This window comes from Rousettus aegyptiacus, unplaced genomic scaffold, assembly GCF_014176215.1.
Source record: "Rousettus aegyptiacus isolate mRouAeg1 unplaced genomic scaffold, mRouAeg1.p scaffold_m13_p_2, whole genome shotgun sequence".
Classification (NCBI taxonomy): domain Eukaryota; kingdom Metazoa; phylum Chordata; class Mammalia; order Chiroptera; family Pteropodidae; genus Rousettus; species Rousettus aegyptiacus.
In genome coordinates this window covers 129,153,735-129,178,768 of record NW_023416295.1, presented here as the reverse complement: position 1 = coordinate 129,178,768, position 25,034 = coordinate 129,153,735, and the positions used below count along the sequence as shown (strand labels likewise).

At 48.1% G+C, this 25,034-nt stretch overlaps 1 protein-coding gene and 1 pseudogene across 1 annotated transcript; both read right to left on the bottom strand.

Moving 5' to 3' along the window:
- Positions 1 to 996: 996 nt before the first annotated feature.
- KRT5 (keratin 5) lies at positions 997 to 7,102 on the bottom strand. Its single transcript, XM_016142574.2, has 9 exons — positions 6,425 to 7,102; positions 5,647 to 5,861; positions 4,816 to 4,876; positions 4,608 to 4,703; positions 3,856 to 4,020; positions 3,341 to 3,466; positions 2,926 to 3,146; positions 2,139 to 2,173; positions 997 to 1,703 (listed from the first exon to the last, which is right to left on the bottom strand). Exons 1-9 carry the CDS (start codon positions 7,019 to 7,021, stop codon positions 1,339 to 1,341), a joined length of 1,881 nt encoding a protein of 626 aa, XP_015998060.2. The 5' UTR covers positions 7,022 to 7,102; the 3' UTR covers positions 997 to 1,338.
- A 692-nt stretch (positions 7,103 to 7,794) lies between these two features.
- On the bottom strand, positions 7,795 to 17,473 carry LOC107509775 (annotated as a pseudogene).
- Positions 17,474 to 25,034: the final 7,561 nt, after the last annotated feature.

The following is a 25,034-nucleotide window of genomic DNA, read 5'->3' as shown; positions in this document are numbered from 1 at the left end:
GCGAAACTCATTATAGGGGATACATTGAGAGAAAAGATAATATACACACTGTTTCTCCATTCAACAACCTAATTTGGCCTGTTTTTAACGCTGGAAAGAACAAAGGTAGCTCACAGTGGATTACCACAACCCTAATGCCATGGTCACACTCATTAAGGTCCACTACCCAATATTATTGAAATTGCTGACCCTCTCTAATCAGTAACTGGTAAATATTTGGCTTTTATGAGTGGGGACTAAGAGCCATTTCAACAAGCTCTCAGTTGCATTTTGCCTTCTGAAAGAGCACAATACATCTTTACCCAGACACTCATGAAGTACTTCAACAGCCCTCCCATTACATAGTCTTTGCAGGCAAGATCTTGAAGGCATCTGACTTTCCCCAGGAGCACAGTTATGATATTACATTGATGAGTCCTCCCCCAAAGAAATTCACTGGACACACTCATACAGGACATACAAATATTCACAAAGGAGTTCACCTCAGTTAAGGTCCTGAAATTATTTGTTAATCCAAAAATCACTCCATCCCTGACACTGTTAAGAAACAGCTATTGACCCTCTCGGTACCTACAATACTACAACAGGCCCAATCTTTTAGGCCTTTTTGGGTTCTGAAGGCAACATACCCCTTATTTATAAATTTTACTCAAGCTGATTTATACTGTTATTTGCAAATTGGCCCACTTGAATGGGGACTTTCTCCAACAAAAGGCTCTACAATCTGTCCTAATTGCAATACAAAGAACGCTCCCATTCATGCCCTCTAGAGATTTCCTCATTTTACAGGCTTTAGCAACTTCTCTCAGCCTCCTGGGGTCTCTATCCTGACCACCTTGAATGGCCACTCTCCCTTCAAGGTCATTCCATTTTCCCTGTAAATCATCAAAGAAACCAATTACATCTGGATACACTGACCCTCAAGAGGTCTCTAGGCTGGTTGTAGGCTTTGAAAAAAGAATTCTGCACAACAGCTTATATTATAAAAGCATTTTATTGAACACACTCTGAAGGCAGTCAGAACCAGAACAAAATTTGGGATTGGGGTGGGGACCCTGTTTGATGGTTTAGATACTGAAATACTTTGGATTTTTCTCTCATCAAGGACCACGCTGTAGAGACTTAAAGGCTGATTTGAAGCAGAACATAGAATGGCGGCTTAGGAGACTAGAGACTGGGGATAGGGCCTTTCTGGAAACCAAAGACTGTGGTTCTGCAATGAGCTTGGCCTAGACTACACTCCAGTAAAAGAGAAAACTTGGCTTGGCACCCACCTAGAAAGGCAGTCGCCAGGGGCCGGGTTGCTGCCCTTGGGAGGCAATGACTTGCAGCAAGCTCTTAGCTCTTGAAGCTCTTCCGGGAAGAAGAGGTGGTGGAGACAAATTTGACGCTGGAGCTGCTGCCCCCGCCGCCAGTGCCAAAGCCCCCTCCCAGGCCTCGGCTACTGCTAGAACTGAAGCCGGAGCCCCCCACACTGAGCCCACCGCCTAGGCCGACGCCCCCACTGCTGCTGGAGTAGTAGCTGCTGCTGCCGCCACCTCCACCAAGGCCGCCGCCAAGACCTCCACCGAGGCCGCTGCCGAGGCCGCCGCCGAGGCCGCCGCCGAGGCCACCGCCAAGACCTCCACCAAGACCCCCACCGAGGCCGCCGCCGAATCCACCGCCGCCGCCGTAGGCAGAGGAAACGTTGCTTGTGACGACTGCTGCAGAAAAAGGAGGGAGAACTTGGTGAGACCAGTCTGTCAGATTGATTCTACCATCCCATTTATTTGACCTTTCTAGTGTTAATACTATATCTGGCCGCTTTTACAGAGTAACAAATGAGGCCCAGAAAAACTAAGTCATTTAGTAAAGGTTCCTAACAGAAAGTTGGTGAACATAGTAGATAAGGGATGGTGCTAAATCCTTGGGGGATAGGGCAAGGCAGGGAGGCAGGTCCCACATAAAACCTGAGCCACACTGCTTCATGTCTCAATCTGTGCCCTTTCCCCTCCACTACCTACTTCTTACTAAGTGTGTTAAAGAACCATATATAGGGGTGGGAGTGTCTGGAATCTAGAAACAGCAGAGATTCTGAATTGGTACCGAATACCACATATTATCATCATCATTGTTAATGTCTGTTTAAAGTTACTTACAGATGTTGACTGGTCCAACTCCTTCTCCACTCAATCTGAAAGGAGAAAATTAAAATAAGAGTTAAAGATGTCCCAAAAGATAGCACGAGTTTATGTGGATAAGTCCTAGAGTCACATTTAGAGCTTGATCTCTAAGCAAAGAGCCTGTGTACCCTAAAAAGCTGCTTAAATTAGAGAGATAGCTCGCTTTCTCAATGAAGAAGACCTGGTTTAGAAATAAGTATTAGAGGAAGATTATGATTCACATACTCCTCCACCCATTATATGGAAAGCATGAGTAAGAGGCTGTGGGAACTATGAACAAGTACGAAGCAGTTTTTTCCTTGTGGGAGCTTACATTCTGTGAAGGGACTTGACATGACAGAAATACTTCTGACAGAAAATAGGCAGTGGGCAGTGTCAGAAGACTGAAGAAAATGGAGTAGTTTGAGAATCCGAAAGCAGGTGAATTTAACACAGCTGAAGTAATCACAAAAGCTTCCTACAGGAAAGGTACTTGAAGAATGGGGAAGACATCTGTCGAAGTGCTTAGTTATTTGAAGGAAAGGCAGCATCCAAGAATATTAGTCAGAAAAGTGAGTTGGGACCGCACTGTGTGGGTGCGCTGTAGGCCCAGGTGTCAGATTGAAACCAGATTAATAATGGAAAATTATCATGCACACAATAATGTGTGTGTGTGTGTGTGCATGTGTGTGTGTGTGTGTTTACATCCTGTTGTGGAGAAGAAGCTCTACTTATTAAATGTGAGGCCATCTCAGGCTTGTGATGTCAGCCCTACGAAACCCACCTGCACTCCTCGCCCTCCAGCAGCTTCCTGTAGGTGGCGATCTCCACGTCCAGGGCCAGCTTGGTGTTCATGAGCTCTTGGTACTCCCTCAGCAGCCGGGCCATGTCTTGCTTGGCCTTCTGCAGGGCGTCCTCTAGCTCGGCCAGCTTGTTCCTGGCGTCCTTGAGGGCCATCTCTCCACGCTGCTCGGCATCAGCGATGGCATTCTGCAGGTTAGCACACTAGAAGGAAAAGAAACAAGAGTGGGAACACTTTAGTAGTGAGCTGGGCCTGGGCTATTTCTTTCTGAGGTTCCAGAGTTGTCCTGGTCATTGTGGATGCGGGAACCATGAAACTCTGGTACTTGTTCCAGCTCTGGGTATATATGCAAGATGGAGCTCAGGGCCCATCTTGCTTTCTTTCAGCCTCTCCCTACCTGCTTCTTGACATTGTCAATCTCGGCTCTCAGCCTCTGGATCATCCGGTTCATCTCGGAGATCTCATGCTTGGTGCTGCGGAGATCGTCGCCATGTCTGCCAGCTGTCTGCTGCAGCTCCTCATACTGGTGCCACCAGAAAAGAAGAAAGATTCCATTTATACGAGGGTGGAAACACTTTCCCAACACTCACAGGCAGGAGATACCAAGAGGTGACAAGTGCTCTGGTTATCTGGGGCCTGAGGCTGATTTTGGCTTTGTCAAGGTGGATCTGGTCTTAGATAATTTCCTTTTTAGTGCTTTGCTTTCCTAAAGACACTGGTGTGAAATTCAAAGTGAGATTCTCCTTAAGGTTCTTGAGTTTATGTGGCAAAGGCACACATGACTATCCCCATATCTCAACCCAAGAGGCCTCCACAGGTTTTAGGAGCCCCATACTTAGCATTTTGTCATGGCCTAAAATCCTAGACACATGTCCATCCCCTCACTCAGGACACATTCGCCAGGGCACCAACCTTGGTCTGGTACCAGGACTCGGCTTCTGTTCGGCTGCGGTTGGCGATATCCTCATACTGGGCCTTGACCTCAGCGATGATGCTGTCCAGGTCCAGAGAGCGGTTGTTGTCCATGGAGAGGACCACGGATGTGTCTGAGACGTGTGTTTGCATCTGGGACAGCTCCTGCAAGGAGATTTGAAGTCAGTCATCTGAGTCTGCATTATTTTATGTCAGGTCCCTTCAAATATTTCACTCGTTCTGGTATGTCAGCTTGAGGAAAAAAAACAATAGCCACCTACGTCAAACATTTAGATAAGTTAATAAGTAACCCGAACCATATTAAATCTATTTAAAAAAATTTTTTAACAACTGTGAACCTCCAGGAAATATACTATGTAATCTATCAGATGTGAATCTCCTTGAGTCATAACTTATTTCAAAAGAATCTAGTCTAGTGCTTTGCCATGCTAAGAGAAAACAGAGAGGGGAGGTCCAGGAAAGGCATGCTTGTGCCTCTAAAACTCACTCTAAACCTCACTCTGCAAAATGATCGTTGAAGAAGAGGTCTTTTGCTTTAAATTTGGCTTTTCTTTTTTTTAAAGGAATTGGCTTTATAAGTAATAAAGTGTGAGTAATACTAAAGGGATAGGAAAGACAGGGATGTGTCCACAGCTTAGAAGCCACTGGAAGTCGCTTAATCCTGGAGACCCCAATCCCTGGTGGTGACCCAGTGACCGTCTCACTGGGTCCTGAAAAAGGGCATCTCTTACCGCCTCAAAGAACATCTTCAAGAAGTTGATCTCATCCATCAGTGCATCGACCTTGGCCTCCAGCTCCACCTTGTTCATGTAGGCAGCATCCACATCCTAGAGAAACAGGGGTGGTTGGCACTGCAGGATGGTTTCCACCCTGACCTAAATGACCTGACACCGTAAGAGAGCACAGCCACAGGCGACAAGTTCCCCTCTACCCACGCACCTTCTTCAGCATCACAAATTCATTCTCAGCCGTGGTTCGCTTGTTGATTTCATCTTCATACCTGGGAGCAAAAGGGAAGTGCTTATCAGAAGATGAGGGACAGGTGAGGCCTGGGGTCTTAATTGCATAACGTCACTTGCATAAAGTCAGCCTGCTTTCCCACTGGAAAGGGGCTTCTCACAACATATAGGCAGAGAGGGGGCACTGGGAGTGTGAGCCCCTGGACAAGCTCTTTACCCGTTAGGATATTGCTTTTTCGTTAACCGGCCACCAGGTAATCATTCTTTAATTGCTATAATTTAATTGCTCCAAGAATATCCCTGTTAGAAAAGCTGTGCTATTTCTCTCCATCTGCAAACCTAGTCAATATCACTAGTGCTTTTTTCAGCTTTTACAGCCTTAAAAAAAAAATTTAAAAATTAGCAGCACTGGTTCATAAGGACTAAAGAAATTATTTGAACCATGAAACTGGGTTATGTCTTCAATTTCCGCTTTGTGGGGAATCCATCAAAAGCTCATGCTCTGTATTTTGAGGGTGCTTGGGAGGAAAGCCCAAAAGAGCAAGGATTACATTGCTGCTATTTCACCAGCCGGTAGGTACCAAGGGCGTAGGGCTTGTTGCTCTGGCCGGTGGCTAAGTGCCTCGCAGAGGAGCTGAGTTGGGGCTGGAACTTCCTAAACATAGACCTGGATTTTATTTTAGTACTTTGGGTGTTTATAGAAGGGATATGCATCTAGCCTGTGAGAAAGGCATAAGCAGTGGTCTGGTTATGAAGTACATCTGGTACCAAGAGGCCATCACCCTCCCCTGTCTACTCCACCGCAACTCACTTGTTCTTGAAGTCCTCCACCAGGTCCTGCATGTTTCTCAGCTCCGAGTCCAGGCGTCCTCTCTCCCCGAGGACACCGTCCAGCTGTCTCCTGAGGTTGTTGATGTACTGCTCAAACAAAGGCTCCAGGTTCTGCCTCACGGTCTTGGTGCCCTGCTCCTGCAGCAGGGTCCACTTGGTGTCCAGGACCTTGTTCTGCTGCTCCAGGAACCGCACCTGGAGGAAACAGAGTTTAAAAATCGAAAAACTAGATTTCATGTTTCATTGATTAATCATCAGTTTTTCTCCCACCTCATGCTGTCCCTCTAAACTTTTCTCATATGCAGTGCCTGTCCCTGGGCTCTGGAAGATCCAGAGTGAAGCACCTAATCTCACTTCTGGGGAGACAAGGCATTTATCTAGGGCACAGATAGCACTGGGTACGGCTGGGCAGAGTGAGGTCCAATGCAATAGTGGCTGCGAAGGCCTCAGACTGCTACTGCCCAATGAACTCTTCTACCTTTCTCTGTAATCGGCCCCGTTACACAAAGTACAGAATTCATCTCTTTGCCTAACAGTACTCAAGGAGCCCTTATGGGGTACTCTCTGAAAGGGAAGAACTAAGACCGTCTCTTCCAAGTCTAATTAAGAAAATGGGCCACAAATCCAGGACACAGAAACAAATAAAAACACATAACTGTAAACTATGAAGGATTGCATACCTTCATAAATTCACCCTCTTCCTACTCTAGCATTTATTCTGCACTCACAGTAGTTTTTCACAAAAGATCATGTCTCACCTTGTCGATGAAGGAGGCGAACTTGTTGTTGAGGGTCTTGATCTGCTCCCGCTCCTCAGTCCGCACCCGCTGGATGGTGGGGTCGATTTGCAGGTTCAGAGGAGTCAGGAGATTCTGGTTGACCGTGACCTCTTGGATGCCTCCAGGAGGACAGACAGGGAAGCCGGGGCCACCAAAGCCACCTCCAAAGCCAGGACCTCCACCGAGGCCAAAGCCAGAGCCACCACCGAGCCCAAAGCCACCACCAGCTCCACCACCTAAACCAAATCCACCCCCGGCTCCACCTCCGAAGCCATAGCCACCTCCAGCTCCATAGCCACCTCCAGCACCGGCACCAAATCGGTTCCTAAAGCCACCGCCGCCGGCACTGATGGAGATCCTCTTGGAGCCCCCCAGGTTGTAAAGGCTCCGACTGCCATAGCCGCCTCCTCCACCAGCACCCCCAAGGCTGATCCTGCCAAAGCCACCACCACCACCACCTCCGGACCGGGACACGGAGGTAAAACTGGTACGGGAAACAGACGGAGTAATTGCAGAGGCAGCGCTGAAGCTACGGCTGCCCCCACTCCGGAAAGACACACTCGACTGGCGAGACATGATGGCTTGATCCTTGTGGAGCAAGAGTACTAGGCACTAGGGGTTGGGAGGTGCTAGAAAGAACAGAGCTCAGCAGGAAGAAGCAGGTGGCTCTGTTACCCGGGAACCACAATCCCCTCTTTTATCTTCTAGAACGGGGTTGGGCGGGAGAGTTGTCGAGCTGTGAATGATTAAGTGGGCTGGGCACGCCTGGGGGGCAGCTGTGAGCTCACCGTCACACCTGCACAGTGGTGTGGGGTGCAAACACTTTCTTCCTGGCAGGCTCTGCTTAGTTAGGAATAACCTTGCCTTGCAGCACTGATGTCTTGGCAGCAAGTTAGTGACACTGCCAGCAAGTTTCACTTTCCCCATGGGGGCCCTGGGCTGTGAAGAGCCCGAGAAAGATGCCAGGAAGCAAAGAGGCATTTGGCTAGGGTCTCGAGGGATCCTTACACGACCAGTGATATGGCCAACCATCCTAGCACAGTGTACACTGTCCATGAGTGGGAGACAATGCGAGTCCCCACTGGTGGTAATCTGCCCTTGTGACTCTTCTAGACAGGTTGCCGCAAGAAGTTTCAGCAATTGGAAGGCAGCCGTAGCTTGATTCCTCAGCTATGTGCCAGGGGGAGAATTAGACCCATCCTTTACCAGAGAATTTCCTTTCTTGGTGGAGGCAGTTATTCCAGAGTCCAGAGAAAGTTTCTCCTGCAAGGTTTGGGCCAGAAATGCCACCAAGCCCCAAGCTCCAGACACAGTGAAAGTGGGGGGGCACCCTCAGCCTCTGGTGTACATCACTTTGCTTTCTGCAGAGGCAGTCCCCTCCTTCCACAGCTCTTCCTAATTCAGCATTTTCTATAGTATTTAACCTTTTGCCTTGCACTTCAGCTGGTACAGGACCCTGTGGGAGAGAGCAAACCCAAGAAACCCCTGGGATCCCCCATAGAAGTCCTGAGGCTCAGCCTAGCAGTCACGTCTCTCTTTAGGGGGAGCTGCCCTGCCCGCTCCCTGGCCCCCCAGGTGTGTTCCAGCAAGCTCTCAGTTATTCCACTAGGCAAGAAATGAGTCATCGTATCTGTTGATACAGGCTGAGGGCCGCCACAAACACATACCTGCAGGAGCTTCTAATCTCATCAGAAACGTGTTGAGAATCTGCCTGCCTGTTATAACGGAGAACCAACCCGCTCTGAGCAGCGGGAACTGCTGTGCTTTCTGTGGGCTCTGGCCCAAAGTCTCCTTCAGGGCCAGGGGAATGGAAAACGAAATTCTAAGTCTATGAATTGCCCTTCCAGAGAGACTAGACAGAGCAGGTTTGGAAGACCAGGAAGCTGGCATAGCAATCTGCCCCAGTTGCTTTAGGGAGGACCCTTTAAGACGCTCTGCAAAGCTTGTCCAGGTGGGCTGTGGCATCAGGCAGAGGAGAGGGAATCTCGTTAGGCTTTGGCATGTGTCCGTCTTAAACCACACCCCCTCTTTTTGGCTGCAGACCTGAATGGGGCCACCTCTCTGCCTCCCCCAAACAGAAGCAGGACTCTCAGGCAGTGCTTGGGCTATCAAGAGCGATGAGAGGGGCATCCCTGGGCTGGGGCTAGAGACAGGGGTTGAGGGGGATGGTTCTGAAGTCTCAGGGTTGAGGGGCTATGTTTTCAAGAGTAAAAGAGTGAGGACCCAACCTGAGCTCCAGGATCTCTTGTCAGGGCTTGTCCTTGGCCACAAGGAAACCACGGCTGTGGGAAAATGACTTCGAGCTGCTGAGGATCAGCCAAAATATGATTGCTCACTAGAGGCTATGACGCGAAAGCAGTGGACAGGTAAATCCAGACAGACAGATCAATGGCCGGAGCTGGCCTTACAGGTCTTAGGCAATGAGGTTTGGGTTGCCTCCCTGCCTGGAGAATTCCTGAGACTCAGGTTAATTTTACTGAGTTCACCAATTTCACACGTTGTTGCCTCTCAGGAAATAAGCATGAGTGTCTCGGGGGCCCTGAGACATATTGGGGGCCTTTTAGCCTCTGATAGAACAGATCTAAGCTTGAAGCAAGTGTCTGGGGACTTCTAGCACGAGTTCTCTTTCCACTGGTAGTTCGCCATCAGGCATGTCCCCACCACAACAGGGGTCCTGGGTATAGTCCCCACTACCTGTGGGGAAGCTCCACCCTCCCTGAGACACTGGGACATTCTCTTCTCTGCATTCCTCTTCCTCCCAGCTATGCTGTGGAAGGGGAAGGGCTTGGTGGAACAGGAATGTATTCTGGCCAGTCTGAGAATCACTAGAGTGTGCCAAGCTCAGATCCAGATGTAAGGGACCAAGGGGGCGTGAGTGGCAGGGGGTGTTTGGATGCCTGACACGGGGGGAAGCTGCACTTTATGTCTGGCTTTTTAGGAATCCTCCACCCAGCAGACAGGGCAACCCCTCCTGTAGTGCCAGACCTGGACAGCTAGAAACAATGGAGATGCTCACCTGGGGGAGCCAGGTACCAGCACCACTGCAGTGTGGAAGAGTCCCACCCCAGCCTGGAATTTCACTGTGGCAGGAAGGGAGGGATTACACGGAGTTCACTGAGCTTTTCTGTCGAGTTACCAGGACTTGGCAGGACACATTACTTAGCTTCACTGGGCATCGTTTTTCCCATCAGCATAAGACAAGTGCAGGGTTAAGTGAGCTACAGTGCCCCGCCCTGCTGGTCTCTCTGGCAGAGGGGAGACAAGGATGACTGGTCTGGCCTGCCTCACAGAAATGTACAGGGACAGAGAATATGGGCAGTGTTTCTAAACATGGATGACCATGCAGGGAGCTGACCAGTTCAGGTGTCCATGGGGCAAAGATTAGGCAAATCCTGCAATACCATCCCAGAGCTCCCTCCTCAGAGCCCCACCACAATCTGTATGTCTTTAATAGAAGAGGTGTGGAATAGAACATATTCAATAACACGCATTTTTAATAGAAAAATGTTTTGCACACGTCCTCTAGGTCTTACTAGATAGATGGTGTACTCGCCAAGGTCAGGAAACACATCTGGCTTACCTTCACATCATACACTCAGCCCAGCCTCGCACGCTGGAGGTGCTCAGCGAACACTGAATTGAATTGACAGAAATAAGGTTGTTTCTCTTACTCCTTCCCCAGATCGTTGTGTGGGGCCCTCCCCAGCCCAATGCTGTCCACCTGCTTCTGTCGCTGGGTCAATGTTCAGAGGGCAGGTCTCTTGTCCCCTTCAGCCTGGGCACCTTCTGAGGACAGAGTTCATGACTCTTTATTTCTTGTACTTCCCTCCATTCCTCTCCCCAAACCCTTGCCCTGAGAACACTCTACACTTGAACGCACAAGTAACACCCATGTCCTGGCCCAGGCACCACATCCACCTCCAGGGGAGAAAGAAAGTCGCAGTGTCTTCATCTTTGCAAACCTTCTATCTCGTGTGTTCAGCACAAATAGTGGGGAGCAATAGCTGAGGCGTGAGTCAACTATTGACTGGGCAATGGTTGGCAGCCCTACTTGTGAGCTGGAAACCAGATTCAGCAGGATCGGGTAGGGCAGGTGGAGCAGCACGAGCCTCGGCAACTCTTCACAAAGTCCTTGCCTCAGGGAGGAGTTGAGGGAAGAATTCTTCTGCCTCCAACAAAGCCAACGGGAATTCTGCCCACACTCCAGCTCTGGGTCCCAGCTTTGATCTCAGTTGGATTCTCAGGATGGTGGGGCTTAGAGGAGACTGGACCTTCTGTGGACTGGGAAGCTGGATACCCACCTCTCCCTCATGAAGCTGAGGCTGCCTAGTAATGCTGGGAATCCTACCAGCCTCTCTAGGACTTTCAGACCTAGAGACATAGAGACACAAATGTCCACAGTAAAGCAACCTCTCTCTGCCCTGGGCTTTGAAGGTGGTGCCATTATCTGTGTCGTGGGCACGGTGGGTCCCTGGAGTTGAGTTTTCCTGTGCAAGGGCCTCACACAAATTATGGGTCACAGCATAGGCACATAGGACCAAGCTCTGGGCCATGACTTAGTCTTAACCCAGCGCTTAAACTGTGGGGACCCTGGATGCATAGCCCAGCCTCTCACTATGGTTTCCACCTCCTGGTGCTGGGTGACAGGTAGTCTGCACATGCAGAAGGAAAGGGGCCTGGGCTCATCAGAGGACGCTGTGCGAGCTGGAATTTTAATTTGGAGCTGGCTAGTGTTGGGCAGGAAGGGTGGGGCAGACATGCAGGGGGCGGTGGGGAGCAGCTTTGGCCCCCACCCCTCAGATTTAGTAGGCGATTGGCACTGGTGGGGCGAGACTGCAGAAGAAAGTTCTCGGCTTCCCTCCAACAGGTCCCTGCAAGTCTGGGAAATGTTCTTCCCTCATTTGAAGGTGTTCTGCCAATGGCATACCAAAGTCTTTGAAAATCCCCCTCGGCTGATTGAAACTATGGGCTGGAAGTCAACAAATACTTTAACTAGTCAGAGGTACTAAAAAAAAGGATATACAGCAAAAACCTCTGTGTTTTTCTTTCTTAATTTTTAAATAAACATATAGGGCTTACCACACTCCAGGCTCTGTCCTACAAACTCTGAATCTTATACATCTAAAATGGTGAATAAGCAAAAAAGAACTTTCACTATTTTTTTTTTTTTTTTTTTTTTGCATTTGCTTTGGTCCTTACATATGGGTATGTATGTGCCTGGTGCTCTCGGAATTGGCAGCTTTTCTCTATAGTGGAGAGGCAGGGACATGGTTCATCTATTCCAGGCTCCTATCCTTATGGGATCGGAAACATGTGAGGGAGCGTGTTTATCCTCTTAACCTCCCCAGATTTCTTTCCTCCCTTTCTGCTCCCACTGCGGGAGCCACAGCTAGGGACGGGAAGAGGGAGGCAGGGACTGGAGCTGCGCTCTCGGAGCCTCTGCTTGGCATGCTGCGTCCTGGTCCTGAGGGGCCGGGGCAAGGTGCAGAGGACAGAGTCTGGTTTTCGTCTGGCTTTCGCTTCGGCTTTAGGTGAGCTCCAACCACATGAGGTGAGTCAGTGCAGTGATGATATGATGGGGAAGGAAAGAGCCGATGGTGCCGAGGCGGGAAAAGTTACCGCTCTCAGGGCCAGCTTTAGGAAACACACTTGGAGTTAGGAGGGTCCTGGAGGCAAACGGACACCAGTCTGGCCTCTCCCTCCCACCCCATAGGCACATAGACTGCTGGCCTTGCTCATTTTCTACTTGGACCAGCAGTCACTGTTGAGAGCTTATGAAAACAGGTTAGCTTTTCCCAAGAAAGACACAGCATCAAAGGCAACTGAAAAAAGAGAGAGCCCAGAAACACTTTTACCAATTATTTCATCATTGCTTCATTCGACATGTATATTTTGAGCAATTGTGGGGTGCCATGCATTGGGCCTCCATAGTGAATGGGGTAAGACTTTGCGGGTGATGAAGGATCTGAGCACACGGCTGGGCCTCCTCCCCGATCTCCTTGCCAGGCCCAGGACAGTGACCCACAGATTAAGCCTGGTGACTCTGAGTGCTGGCTCTGTCTCTATCTGTCTCCGTCTCTGTCTCTGTCTCTCTTTCTCTCATTCTCTCTGTCTCTCTTTCTTGGCTCCCCTGCCACAAAACATGAGGCAAAGACCAAGGTGCATTCTCAGAAAGTCTCTTTCAAATGGGTGAGACACATCTGATGATTGCTGGACAGGCAGGGCACTTCTCTGAAACTCTGGACTTTCCATAATCCCAAAACAGCTCAAAACATGACACAGGTCAGTGCCCAGGATGTGCTTTGTGGCATGATAGAAGACAACAACAATAGCCATGCTCACATAGCACTGACAATGTGCCAGGCATGGGTCTGGATGTATTAACTCATTTAATCCTCACTATTTCATGAGGTAGGTATATTATTATCCCTATTTTATAGACAAGGACACTGAGGCCCAGAGAGGTTAAGTAGCTGGTAAGTAACAGAAGCCTAGATGAACCCAGGCTAGTGTGGCTCCAAAAGCCCTTATCTTTACCTTTGCTGACACTCACATTGTTGACCCATGACCCTGATTTGACCCTGAAGAGAAAGACTTCAGCCATGGCTCTGGTCTCCAGCCACCCTGTGAGGACAGAAAACACAGAGGGCCTCAGATGTCACTTTGCAATCAGTGTGTCTTAGCATCTTCCAGCAGCCCAGAGGGGAAGAGGTTCTCTCCTCGAGTAGAGATAGGAGGATGGATTTGGGGGAGACCTCTCCACTCCCTGGACTGTCAGAACCCATGGGCTCTGGAACAAAGACCCCAGTGGATTGGGGTCATTCTCTACAATGTTCCTGGGGGTAAAGTTTGGGGATCACCTACTGCCACTCCTCTCCCTACTTCCCTGTCACCAGATGCCTCTGGGGCAGTGTCTTCCAGATGGCCAAGTACTACCTAGCAACCCCTGTATTAACACCTCGTGTGTGTTCCAGAGTCTTGGTTCGGCCTTCAGCTTTTCCTGCTAGTTCCCATCTCTCCTAGCCCGGCAACTCCCTATGGCCAAGACACCCAGATGGGGTCCCGCAGAACTTCGCTCTGGATGAGCAGAGGCCACAAACAGAAGGGAATGAAATGGGATGACCCAGCCTGAGGTTTATTTGGCATTTTTGATCCTTTGGTATGGACCAAGCTAGCCAGTGGCCTCTTAGGCATTAGACCAACTCCTTGCATGGCAAATTAACCCCCTTTCATTCAGACATGAAACCGCATTTCTTTTGGGCCTAATATCCTCCAGCTCCCTTGAGAATGGATGGCTATTGAAATGCTTACTGTGTGCAGACATTGTGCTAAGGTTTACATGCATCGTCTTATTTACTACTTACATTATCCAGTGCTCATAATGTACTATTATTATCTCTGTTTTCTGAAGCTCAGAAAGGAAGTATGTATTATCTAAGGTCACACAGCTAATAAGTGTTGAACTTGAGTTGACCCCAGGTCTGGCTGTTCCTAAAGCTAGTGATCTCAACCAGCACTCAAATGCTAGTGCTCAGGGGACCCTGAAGAGCCTAGTGCCCTGATAATCTCCATTAATGGTCCACATACCAAAGCCTCCTCAACTAAACAGACCCCCTAAATGATGTGCTCCTCTGCAAACCAGCTTTGAGACAGGTCTGCCATTCCATCACTTCTAATTAGTTTCTCAACACTACCCATGAAGAAATTCTGGAGGCACCACTAGAGCCATCAATACCATGATGTCCCCATAAGCTGGAAGTTCACAACTCTCTAAATCTCTGAGGCCACAGTGATCTCCACTTAGCCATCAGCCTTCCTAGGCAGGGTATGTGCCAAGGAGTGAACAAAAGCTCCATTCACAATGACCCTCCATGCACCCCCACCATGCCCCGCTCCCTTCTTTGGCAACCCAAGACTCCCAACTGGTTCTGAGTCTGCCCCAAGGGTTTGTCCCATCTATCAGCCTCCTCACCCTCCAGACATCCCAGGAAAGAGCAGCATGACCATCCAGGCCTAGGGAGACACTCAGTGGCTATCCATGCCTTGCAGCCAGAATATCATGACCTACCCAGGCTCTTGGTCAGTCTCCACCAGATGACCCGGGTATCTCTGATGATTGGGCTCCCTCAGTCTGGCGCCAGCCATGGCCTCCCGCAGGTTGGCACACTGCAGCAAAGAACAATAACACATTATGGTCTGCAAGACCTCAGACATAACATGGCTCCATTGTTCTGAGTCTGAAAAATGATCTCATACTAACCCTGAGAAGCGAGGTTATCTCCAGTGCCTTGGTGAAGCATGGTTCTCCTTTGTTCAAGAACAATAACTACCTATTAGTCTTATACTCACCTCCTCACTCCTCCAACCTCTAGGTCTCCCTTCCTCACCATCCCTCCTATGGTAGCAGAATAATGGTCTCCAAAGATGTCCACTCCCTAATTCCCCAAACCTGTGAATATGTTTTGCTACATACCAAAGGGAAATTAAGGCTACAGAAGGAATTAAGGTTGCTTATCAGCCAACTTTAAAACAGAGAAATTATTCTAGATGATCTAGGTAGGTCCAATGTAATTCCAAGGATCTTTAAATGTGAAAGGGGAGGGTGCAGAAGAGGAGGTCAGAGTGATGCCGCCTGAAAAGGACTTGACCAATGTTGCCAACTTCGAAGAAGAGAGGAAAGGTGCCATAAGCCAAAGAACGTGGGCAGCCTTTAGAGGCTGGAAAAGGCAAGGAAATGGATTGCCCCTAGAGCTTCCAGAAGAAAGGTAGCCTTGCCAATGCCTTGATTTTAGCCCAGTGGTATTCATTTAAAACTCTGATCTCCACATCTCTGAGACAGTAAATTTGTGTTTTTGGTCATTTGTTACAGCAGCAACAGGAAATAAATACACCACCTTTCTCCAGAGTCTGCTTTGGCCCAGGGATTCTACTCTGTATCCTCCACACCCAGGTTACCCTCTCCCAGCTCCAATATCTCTTCCCTGCCACCTTCGCCCAGCCCTGTCAGCCCCTCCTTCCTGAATTCTGCTCCTCACAACTCCCCTCCTAACACTGCCCAAAAGCTGCTCACCTTTTGTCTTACTGATGAGTCTATTCCACGTGTTGTACCACCGGTCCCTGGACTAGGTCCATAGAACAGCAGTAAACAGGCTACATTCACCAACTGCTGGGGAGCCTCTGCCAGATGCATGTTTTCCTGCTGTGAGGTCTATATGCATTCTGCATTTTTGTCCACTGGTCTCAGTTGGAGAGTGTCGACTCCGGATCGGGTTCCTGAGTCCACTTTCTTCAGTACTGACATTTCCCTCCTGACTCCTCCATGTTTCCTTGCCCCAAGGCTCAGCAGGCACTTGTCCATTATAAGCTGACAGGTGCAGGTGCTCCCTGCCTTGCCAGGTTTTGTCCTGTTTGTTTGAGGGGGTTGGTCTCTCAGCAGCTTGGTGGTCTCATTTCCTGGCCAGCTGACATTTGCCACTGCTGCCTTTGTCCACCTTGAGTGAGCCTCCATTGCCTGATGCCAGCTACAAGTCTTCACGCTGCCAAGGCCAAGAAAGGCAAGATGGCAGTTTGTAAGAAAGAGTCTCTGCTGGCTGGTGAAGAATGTGTCTGTCCTGAAATATGACATCACCATCAGTGTCTCTATGAAGACTGTTGCCTGGTGGACAAATGCTAACATTTCCTAGTGGTCTAGCTCCTTATGGGGAGGCAGTAGACACCACCCCTACCCATTATGCAGACAGTTCCAAGAGGGCTTACCTCAAACCAAATAGGCTCTGTCCATCTTCCCAAAACTGGTTGGCAAGAACAGAACCCTTCGTGTTAGAATTTTGACGGAGTTTCTACTCCTTGAGGAGAACAGGGACATGCCTAATGGGGTCATCTTATAATGACCTTATCTGGGGGCACAAGCTAAAGATAGTCCATCACCTGAAAATAGCTCTGGGCTGCTCAGGAATTCTGCCCTCTGCTTCACCCTACACCCTAATGGGCATTCTCACAATCTATGACCTCTCCACATCCCTCCCAGGAAATGAGCATGGGTAACAGCTCTCCAACAGCCCCTGATGAAAGTGGAAGGAGCAGAGCAGTAATACCTTGAGTTTGCTCCCTGAGGAAACCAATCCAGCATGGATGTTCTAATACCCAAACATCAGGTTCGGATTAACCATCTGGGCCCCACCTTGTGAGTCAGTTGGGCAGGCACCTTTGAAGATTTCCAGCACCGTTGAATACCTGCCTCAGTCTGGAACCAGGGTTTGAGTTGGGCCTCAGGCTGGGAGGCAGATTGGCCACGTTCTTTATCACTCAGATCCAGGCTGTGGTGGTTTTCCATGGACAAGAACCCTCAGATGTCTGCGGCAGGATCTGCATCCTTGAATCTCATGAGGGCTGAGGGAAGGAGCACCTTCTCTCAGGTTTCAGAGTCTTGTTCTTCCTGCTCTCATTCATCCCATTCCCAGCAACCAGAATTGGCCTTCAACTGGACTGTGAAGCATCTCCTCTTGGGCATGTGGCTGGACCCTGGGAGCATGGGCCACCAGCTACCTGGACTCAGCCTGCTTCTGAGAACACAACGGTTCTCTCTCTCCCTTCTTCCTTCTTTCAGTGGAAGGCCACGGTGCACTTGCTGGGAAGCACCAGAGGGGGATCCCTTCCCCAGTTCTACCAGAAGTCAGTGAGGAGAGCTCTCCTCTCCTCAGATCCACCAACCCATTTTCAGAGAGTTTCATTAGAAGAAAGTCCTTCTTCATTGTGAGGTGAAATTGGCCTCCCTCCAACGTTCACTTCTCTGTCATGATTCTGCTCGATGAAGTTACTCGGAAGAGAATCGATTCCTCTTTCCCCTTGGCAAATTTTTATATGTTTCAGGACATTTCTTAGTCCTGACCCTTCTCTGACTCAGAGGACACTGACTCCCAGGGAGGTAAATAATGTGTGTATATCCCAAGCTATCTACACTGCAGCAACCTGTCCCACCTTGCACTTCTCATGGCCCTCCAGAGCTGGCTGCAGACATCCCAACCCCATGCTGGGATTCTGCCTTCTCCAGCCAGTGACTCTTTGCCCCTCTCTAATATGTATACAGCTCCTTAAATATTTCCCAAACTACAGTCATTCAAGAGCCACCATCATGATTTTGCCCATGTCCACGAACCACCTGTATTGTTATTTTCTTTAATATTTTTTCTTTAAATTGACTTGTGAGTTCACCTGAAGCGTTTATTTCATAAGGCAGCTTTTGTTAACTACTGAATGACATCTTTTCTAATACACATCAATATAACACCAGGACTATAAAACAAGCTGTGACACAGCCTGAAATGATTTCATGTGTCAGCAGTGCTGGTTGTCTCTGCTTTGGGAAGAGTAGCTTTAATATGCCTACCGGGAGTAAGCTGTGTTCCAGGGCCCCTCCTTGCTCACCCGTCCTTTCTTCAAGCCTCTGCCCCAGACTCCTTCCTCACATACCTCTGATTTCCTCCTTCCAGGGCCCTGGGGGATTAAGATAGAGACTCCCTTGTTTTCTGACTCCCTGACTCCATTCTCCACCTAAAAGGCCAGGCCTTACTCTCTGTTCTCAGGCCTCATCACCCACCAAATGGAGCCCCTTCTGTGGCGCTTAGGAGTGGGTAGGGACAAGGGGCAAGGACAAGGGCAATCCCTGGACAATACCTCACAACGTACAGCTATGCACCTGGACCGACAAGCACACCTGACCCAGAGTCAGGGAGGTAGTGAGTCCATTTCTGTAATTATACCATCGAGTGTCTGGAAACCACAAATGAGCTCTTAGAACACCAAATTATAGTCCTTAGAGGGCGAGAGGGTGAGTGTAGCAAGTGGCAGATTCTGACCAAGCCGTCAAAACAACTGGGACTGTGGGCAGTTCTGCCCAGGTGTGTGTCAGGGCAGGAGAAGGGCTGAGGTGCCAGCCCCACCCCCACTATGATAGGTAGCGCCTTCTTAGAGTTGCTGAGAGAGGTCTCACTGACCTCAGGCAGGACACAGGAGAAACTCCTGAAATGTTTCTCACCTTGAGGCATTTGACCCTCCCCAGTGCACAAGGCTCATGACCATGTCCACACTGGCCACCCCTTAAGGACAGCCCTAACCATGTAGGCATTAGGGCCTTTAGGTGGCCTTGACGTTATCTGGCGGTGCTGCCAGTTCACACTTTGCCTTCCTAGACCCTAACGTTGTTCCCACACAGAGTCCCTAACTTTTCTAGAACATTTCTCCCAACACTGACGTCTCAGAGCTGGCTCCTCCAGATAAAGCCAAGCTCAAAAACAGACACAGGAGGGCACAGTGACCTTTCTTCTCCTCCTCCAGCACACGGCACACCATCAGAGTAGGAGAGAGTGTGACCTCATCAGACTCCTGGCTGGTGACCCTCAGCACGTTTCATAGTCTCTCTGGCCCTAAGTTTCCTCATTTATGTAGAATGGAGTTGCTACTAAAGTTGTTGATAAGGATTTAATAAGGAAATATTAAATTAAAAAATTAATCTAGCCCATGTTCTGGCACACAAGATGTCCGCAATAAACAATAGCTATTATCACGATTCTTACTTTATGAGCTTTTTTCTGTATTTGTTTCCCATCACCTTGATGAGCTCGGCACTGCCCCTCTGCCTGCTCCATCCTTCTGTCCTTTGACACTCAGAGTTTGGCTTAGGTGCCTAGTTCTGCTCCAGCCGGTATCCCGAGTATGGGTCCTGTGTCTAGGAGCATTTTTCTGCTTAGTCACAAGAGCCACTGCTCTGGACTCTACTTTAGTAAGCTCTGCTCTGGTCCCTTCCAGCTGTCCCTGCCCCACAGAGCTAGGAGTCTGCAGGGCCACAGGGACAAGTACATCTGGATCCACACTCTCCTTCTAGACCAGCTAAGATGACTAAGACCCCAGAATTCCCTGCCTAGTCCCTACTCTGTCCCAACCCACTTATTTTACTATTATCTAAGCTTTTGAGGTTATTTACATCTATTGAATCTATATATTGTAAATACTACACAATCATATATCATTGCACCTCTCTTTGCTATTCTGATCAGTAACATCATGTTAGTAGCTTTTAGGAGTATTTACACCAAAGAAATCACCAGAGACTGCAGATTTGATCTTAATTTATTGTTTTGTTGACTGTCTAGATTGCACTGTCATTCATGGTTGCCAAAAGCCCCATGCGGCTATTGAGCACTTAAAACGTGGATAGTCCAAATTTAGATATTTCGTAAATATAAAATGCATACTGGATTTCAAAGACTTAGTATGAAAAAGAATGCAAAATATATTGTTAATAGTTTTTATATTGATTACATGTTGACATGATAATATTTGTATATATGGCTTAAGTATAATATATTATTAGAATGAATTTCATCTGTTTTTTTTCATGTGGCTACTAGAAAATTAAAAATTCTACATATGACTCTTTGTTGGACAGCTTTAGGCTAAATTTAATTAAGTGATGGAAAAAATGTTATGCAAATTAAACTTAAAAGTATAGTATGTCTATAACCATTACATTGTGAACAGCCAAAAAACTGACAAATAATCTTCCAGTATTTAAAAATTATTATTTGATTTAGCAAAGAAGTCATTCACATCACTGAGAAATGAGTGAAGTTCCAACCCTCATCTTCACTGTTGTGTTAATATTCATGGGATGAAGGGTTGATGACATTTTGCAGAGGCAATGCCAGGTGGGATGGAGGGCGAGGGCTCTGGTCTTTCAGAGGACTATTTCACTTTCTTCTTAAATATTAGAATGAAATGTGAATGAATGTTCATGCCGGAGCTATACCTATTTGCCAGTTGTAACCACAGGCTAGCTGTGGCTATAAGAGCTTAGCAAAAATCAGTTAAAAGTATTTTATGAGACTCAGTTGGCTTTATAGAGTTTACAATAAAGAGTAGTGTATATATTTAATTATTATTTGTAAATTGTGTGCTACATGTTATATATGAGTAAAACATAATAAACTTATGTATGTACATATAAATGTGTTATACATATGTACATCTACACCTGTGCATATATAGGTATGTGTGTGTATTTATACTGTATGAACACATTTTTTTTCAGAATGCTGATTGCTAAGCATTTACCATCATACCCTGTCTCCAACCTTTCTGCTACCCCAGCCCATTTCCTGGGCCCTGGCCTTTGTGGCAGTGGCATTCTGTCCTCCTCTGCCTTTTAATTTCCAGATCTGCAGAGGCTCAGACATGTGACTAGAGGCCCCTCTGCCTCCTCCCTTTGTTCTACTCAAGTTGCCTTTTTTAAGTCTATTCACCTCTCAACTGTCTGGGCTCACATTTCAGTTTCTAGACAGCAGCACTAAAACGTTAATCATGGTTCCACAGAAATTCCATTCCTGGCTTTGGCACTGAACCAGAGCCCTGCCTGCCTGCTCTTGCCCTGGGACCCTTGCAGCTAGAAGTCAGCTTTGATATGACTACTGGCACACCTGGCCCTCAGGGTTGTCAGGTGGCCCTTTCCAGCCTCATCAAAGATAGGTCTGAATGGGGACAGAGAGGTGACTGAGCCACAGAGAGGGGTGTGGTGCAGGTGAGCGGTGTTCAGAGCTCTGTCAACTTCTTGTACCCACCAAGTCACCTTGTGGTAGTTCTATGCTGAACACCGTACATGAAAACATTGCACCTCTCAGGCTCTGCCCATCAGCGACTCCCAGAGGAAACAAAACATGGACCAAGACTATTGAGAGGCAGGGGGCGTTTGTGGGGGCGGGGGGGGGGAACTAGCAATCCTGTTTAAAGTAAACCACAAACTTGGCAACATACACGTGTCAGGAGCAAGGCATGGTTTTAGGAGGAGATTCCAGGGGTTTGGTTCAGGAGAAAGTACAGGGGCAAAAGCTCCATTATGGTGGGTAGAGATTGAGAAGGAAGCCATGGGCTCTGAAGATCTAGATTAGCTTCCTGGAGGTGGAAAAGTTTCTGAAATCTAGGCTCGAATACATTAGTCTGAAGAACAAGATGGAGGAAGGAGGTGACAAGCACTCTTGCTTCTGAAAAATCAAATTTGGATCAGAGTCTCCAGTGAACCCCTAAAAATTACCTGTGGTTTCCTAGGTAATTCTCATTGTCTCTAATAACAGTAATCATAATAATAGCAATAAAAGTTTATTATGCACCTGCCATTTTATGTCTGAACCACAACAATGCTGGGAAACAGTTGCTGTTATTATCCCTATCATTCCCATTTTTTGCAGAAGAGAAAACAGACACAAAGAAGATAATGAACTTGCTACAAGGCACAGCCCTTCCAGGTGGAGTCTGGGAACAGAGCCCTCGCCCTTCGCCCCACATGGCATTGGTTCTGCAGGATCAAAATCACTCCTTCATTTCATAGCTCATGCTATTTTTCTACAGGCTTCCCCTTTATTGTCCCTTTTGATGATTTTCTAAACATCGAGTAGTTGGCTGAGTGGTTTTATTCTCATTGTTTGGATGAGGACACTGAGATACAAAGAGGTTGCACAATAAATGAGATGCTGAGACAAGGACCGTGCTAAAGCACTTTTCATTAATCTGGAGCTAATGGAGAAAAATAAGTGTGGTTAACTTTATTTAATCTAAGGGACCGAACTTGTTTTGAGAGGGTGTTCTTCCTGCTGTTCAATTGTCCCCCTTTTGATTAATTGGTGAAGGCAGTAAATGGTAATTGTTGCTTTTTTAATGTCGCGTTTTAGCAAAATGAAAGGGTGGCAGCTCTAGCATCTGACTTGAAATCTTAATTGATTGTGGACGCTCAGCATCCCACCCTGTTAGCCTGGGGCACAGGGGCTTGCTCAGCACTCACCACACATCTCTGGCCTCAGAGGACCTATGCGACTAAGATAATAAGAAGGATGCTCTAAGGATGGTGCCAACTTTCCACTGAATTGGGGAAGATGTCCTCCATTACCCCTGACCATGGATGAAGGAGTCTCGGAGAGAACCCTCGCCCTGGGCTGACCTGCCCACTGAGAACTTGCATAGAGGACACCCCCGTCTTTCTGGCTTCAGACAGTGTACTGTCCCCACCAAACCTCTATTTCAAACCTGCCTCAGCCCGCATGAGACCCCTTCCCCTGATGTTCCGCTTGCTTGATTGGGGGAGAAATTAACAAGTATATTCCCACAATCCACTTGTCCCATCCATTCCTCAGGCAGTCAAAGCCATGATTCATCCATCTTTTATTTGTTTTCAGGATTGTCCCATGGCAACCTAAAAGGCCCTCTTACTGATTTGGCTGGATTCCAGAACATCAAAGATTTATTCAAACCAGAAAAAAATCAGGACCAAGTGAGGAGAGCTAGTTCCTAGAAGAAAAAAATTTTCTACTTGTAAATGAAAATAATCCTTGGATCATCTATGTTTCTGAATGATCTGTTTCATGGCCTTGCCTTCATTTTTGGAGGGCATTTTCTCCCTCTTCCATTAGCACTGCAATAGACAGTGATTATATTCCAGACTAGAATAGTGGGAATGAGAAATAGCTAAGGAAGAGAAAGGAAGAGACTTGAACTTACAAAATATCTTCTTTCCTTAAGCTGATGCTGTGATAAGACCACAGTTGAAGAAGGGGACATTAGAGAATTGGGATCAGGCTATATGACCTGAGAACCTTCATTCCTGAGAAGGCCAGTAGGTGAGTGAGGCAGATAAGAAACAGTCTTCATTGCTAGGTAAGCTTGATAGGAAGTCAATGCCCCACGTAACTGGAGGGGTGGCAGTCAGACATCTAAGGCCAGGTTATGAGACATGAGGGCTCTAGAGTCTCCTCAGAAGGTACTCCTAAAAACCAGACACCTCTCCAGAGGTGGCTGCAGAGATGGCTAGACTGGCCACTACACCTACGTCTAGAGAAAAGCCAGGACCCAGAAAGCCCATTTTCATGGCTGAGGGCTAACACTATCCATTTCCCTGGCTGTCTCTGGCACAGGAGACAAAGGAATCAAGGAGAGCTTAATCTAAGTGCTGCCCTAATGCTCTCATCATTGAGAGGATTGGCTTCTATGACTGACAGGTGACAATGGGACCATAAGCTCCGCAGGCAGCTTGCAGTAAGGAAACTTGAGATGTGCTCCATGGCAACCAGTAGAGGAAAAGAGAACCCAGCCCAGTGCCTAGGACTCAGAGATGTCAGGCTTCAGATGACAGCATATGATGGATAGAAGTTCCAGCAGATAATAAGCAGAGAACCCACAGGATGTCAGAGCAGAGTGGAAATGGACATCAGTTGGGTGGGCAAAGGCAGATGATTCCTATACTGGGAAGCAGGGTGGCAATGTAGAAAGAGTGGGGCTCTGGAGAGAGAGACCTCACCAAATCCTGACTCCATGTACTGGCTGTGGCTCTGGATTTAGCAAGTTTCTGTCTTAGGCATGATAACATCCGCCTCAGAGAGGTCACGCAGGTGATGTCCCAAGTCTAGGGATATTCCAGCCCACAGTAAGTGCTCCATAAACATCATTTTCCATTTCTTCTGTTCGGACCTCCGTATGGTACTTTGAGCCTGAGTGTAGGAGAAGGTCATGGAGAAGAGGCCTCCCTGACTCACATCAGGCCCCACCTGCACTCTCCTCTTCCACCCCACTGAGTACCATTGAACACTCTGAAATTGTTGGATCATATTGTTGTCCAGAATCTCCTCTGCTCCTGAGGCTACCCACGTCCATAACCTGCCCACCTTAGGGATACCACCTCCTCACTCTTGTTGGAGATCAGGGCCATCCTACCTCGAGTGTATTGGAAAGAGCTCAGAGTTTTGGGGTCCAAGCCTGGCTCTGCCCCTGATAACCCAGGTGACCTTAGGTGAGCCCTCTGCCCCTGACTGGGTCTTGGTTCCTTCACTGGTGAAATAAATAGGGCAGTTCCTGCTGCGCAGTACAGAGGTCCACGCATCAGGACATCTGGGCCATGCCAGGTGTGAAGGCAGCACTGAGCCCTCCTCCACATTTACCTTGTAGTTGCTCTCCTCCTGGAAACTGCCAGGTGTGAGAAGCAAGCAGGTGGCAGCACTGGCAAAGACAAACTTTTGTCCAGACTCATGAGTTGAATCAGAGCCCTGTACCCACTCTTCACTTAGCGCTCTAAAAGGCGGGCTATGGACTGAGTACCTTTGGGATCTTCTCTAGCCCAGAGAGGTTGTAGGGAGTCAGAGAATCTGATCCTCAGTGTTTTCATCTGTAAAATGGCAATATTACTGTTCTTTCACCCCCAGTGCTGTGCTCAGGCCATAGGTGTGAAACTACCTAGTAAACTGTAAAGCACAGGTAGGCACCAATAAGAAAGTGTCACCACTTTCTCCACTGTGGCCATTGCAGGTATTGCTAACTTATTATGCCATTTCCTGCCTCTAGATATAAACACTACCACAGGATCCTCAAGACCATACTCGAGTTCAGTGGTTCTCAGCCATAGCTCACTACAACCCTCGTGCTAAGTTTCCAAAGACACCAGTGAATGCTTGGACCCACCCCAGCAGCCTGCCCTAGTTGGTTTGGGGTAGGGGCTCAGACATCAGTATTTTTTCAGGTTCTTGGGTTATTTTTCAACCTCTGTAAAAAGCCACTGCTC

What these genes read in the sequence shown, in the direction of transcription:
- KRT5 (XM_016142574.2), bottom strand. Translation starts at nt 7,021, where the DNA reads ATGTCTCGCCAGTCGAGTGTGTCTTTCCGGAGTGGGGGCAGCCGTAGC. An exon ending in CTGGAGGGCGAGGAGTGCAG is followed by an intron (nt 2,174 to 2,925) that starts GTGGGTTTCGTA and finishes TTCTCCTTTCAG; the next exon opens with ATTGAGTGGAGAAGGAGTTG. An exon ending in AGTTGGACCAGTCAACATCT is followed by an intron (nt 1,704 to 2,138) that starts GTAAGTAACTTT and finishes CTTTTTCTGCAG; the next exon opens with CAGTCGTCACAAGCAACGTT.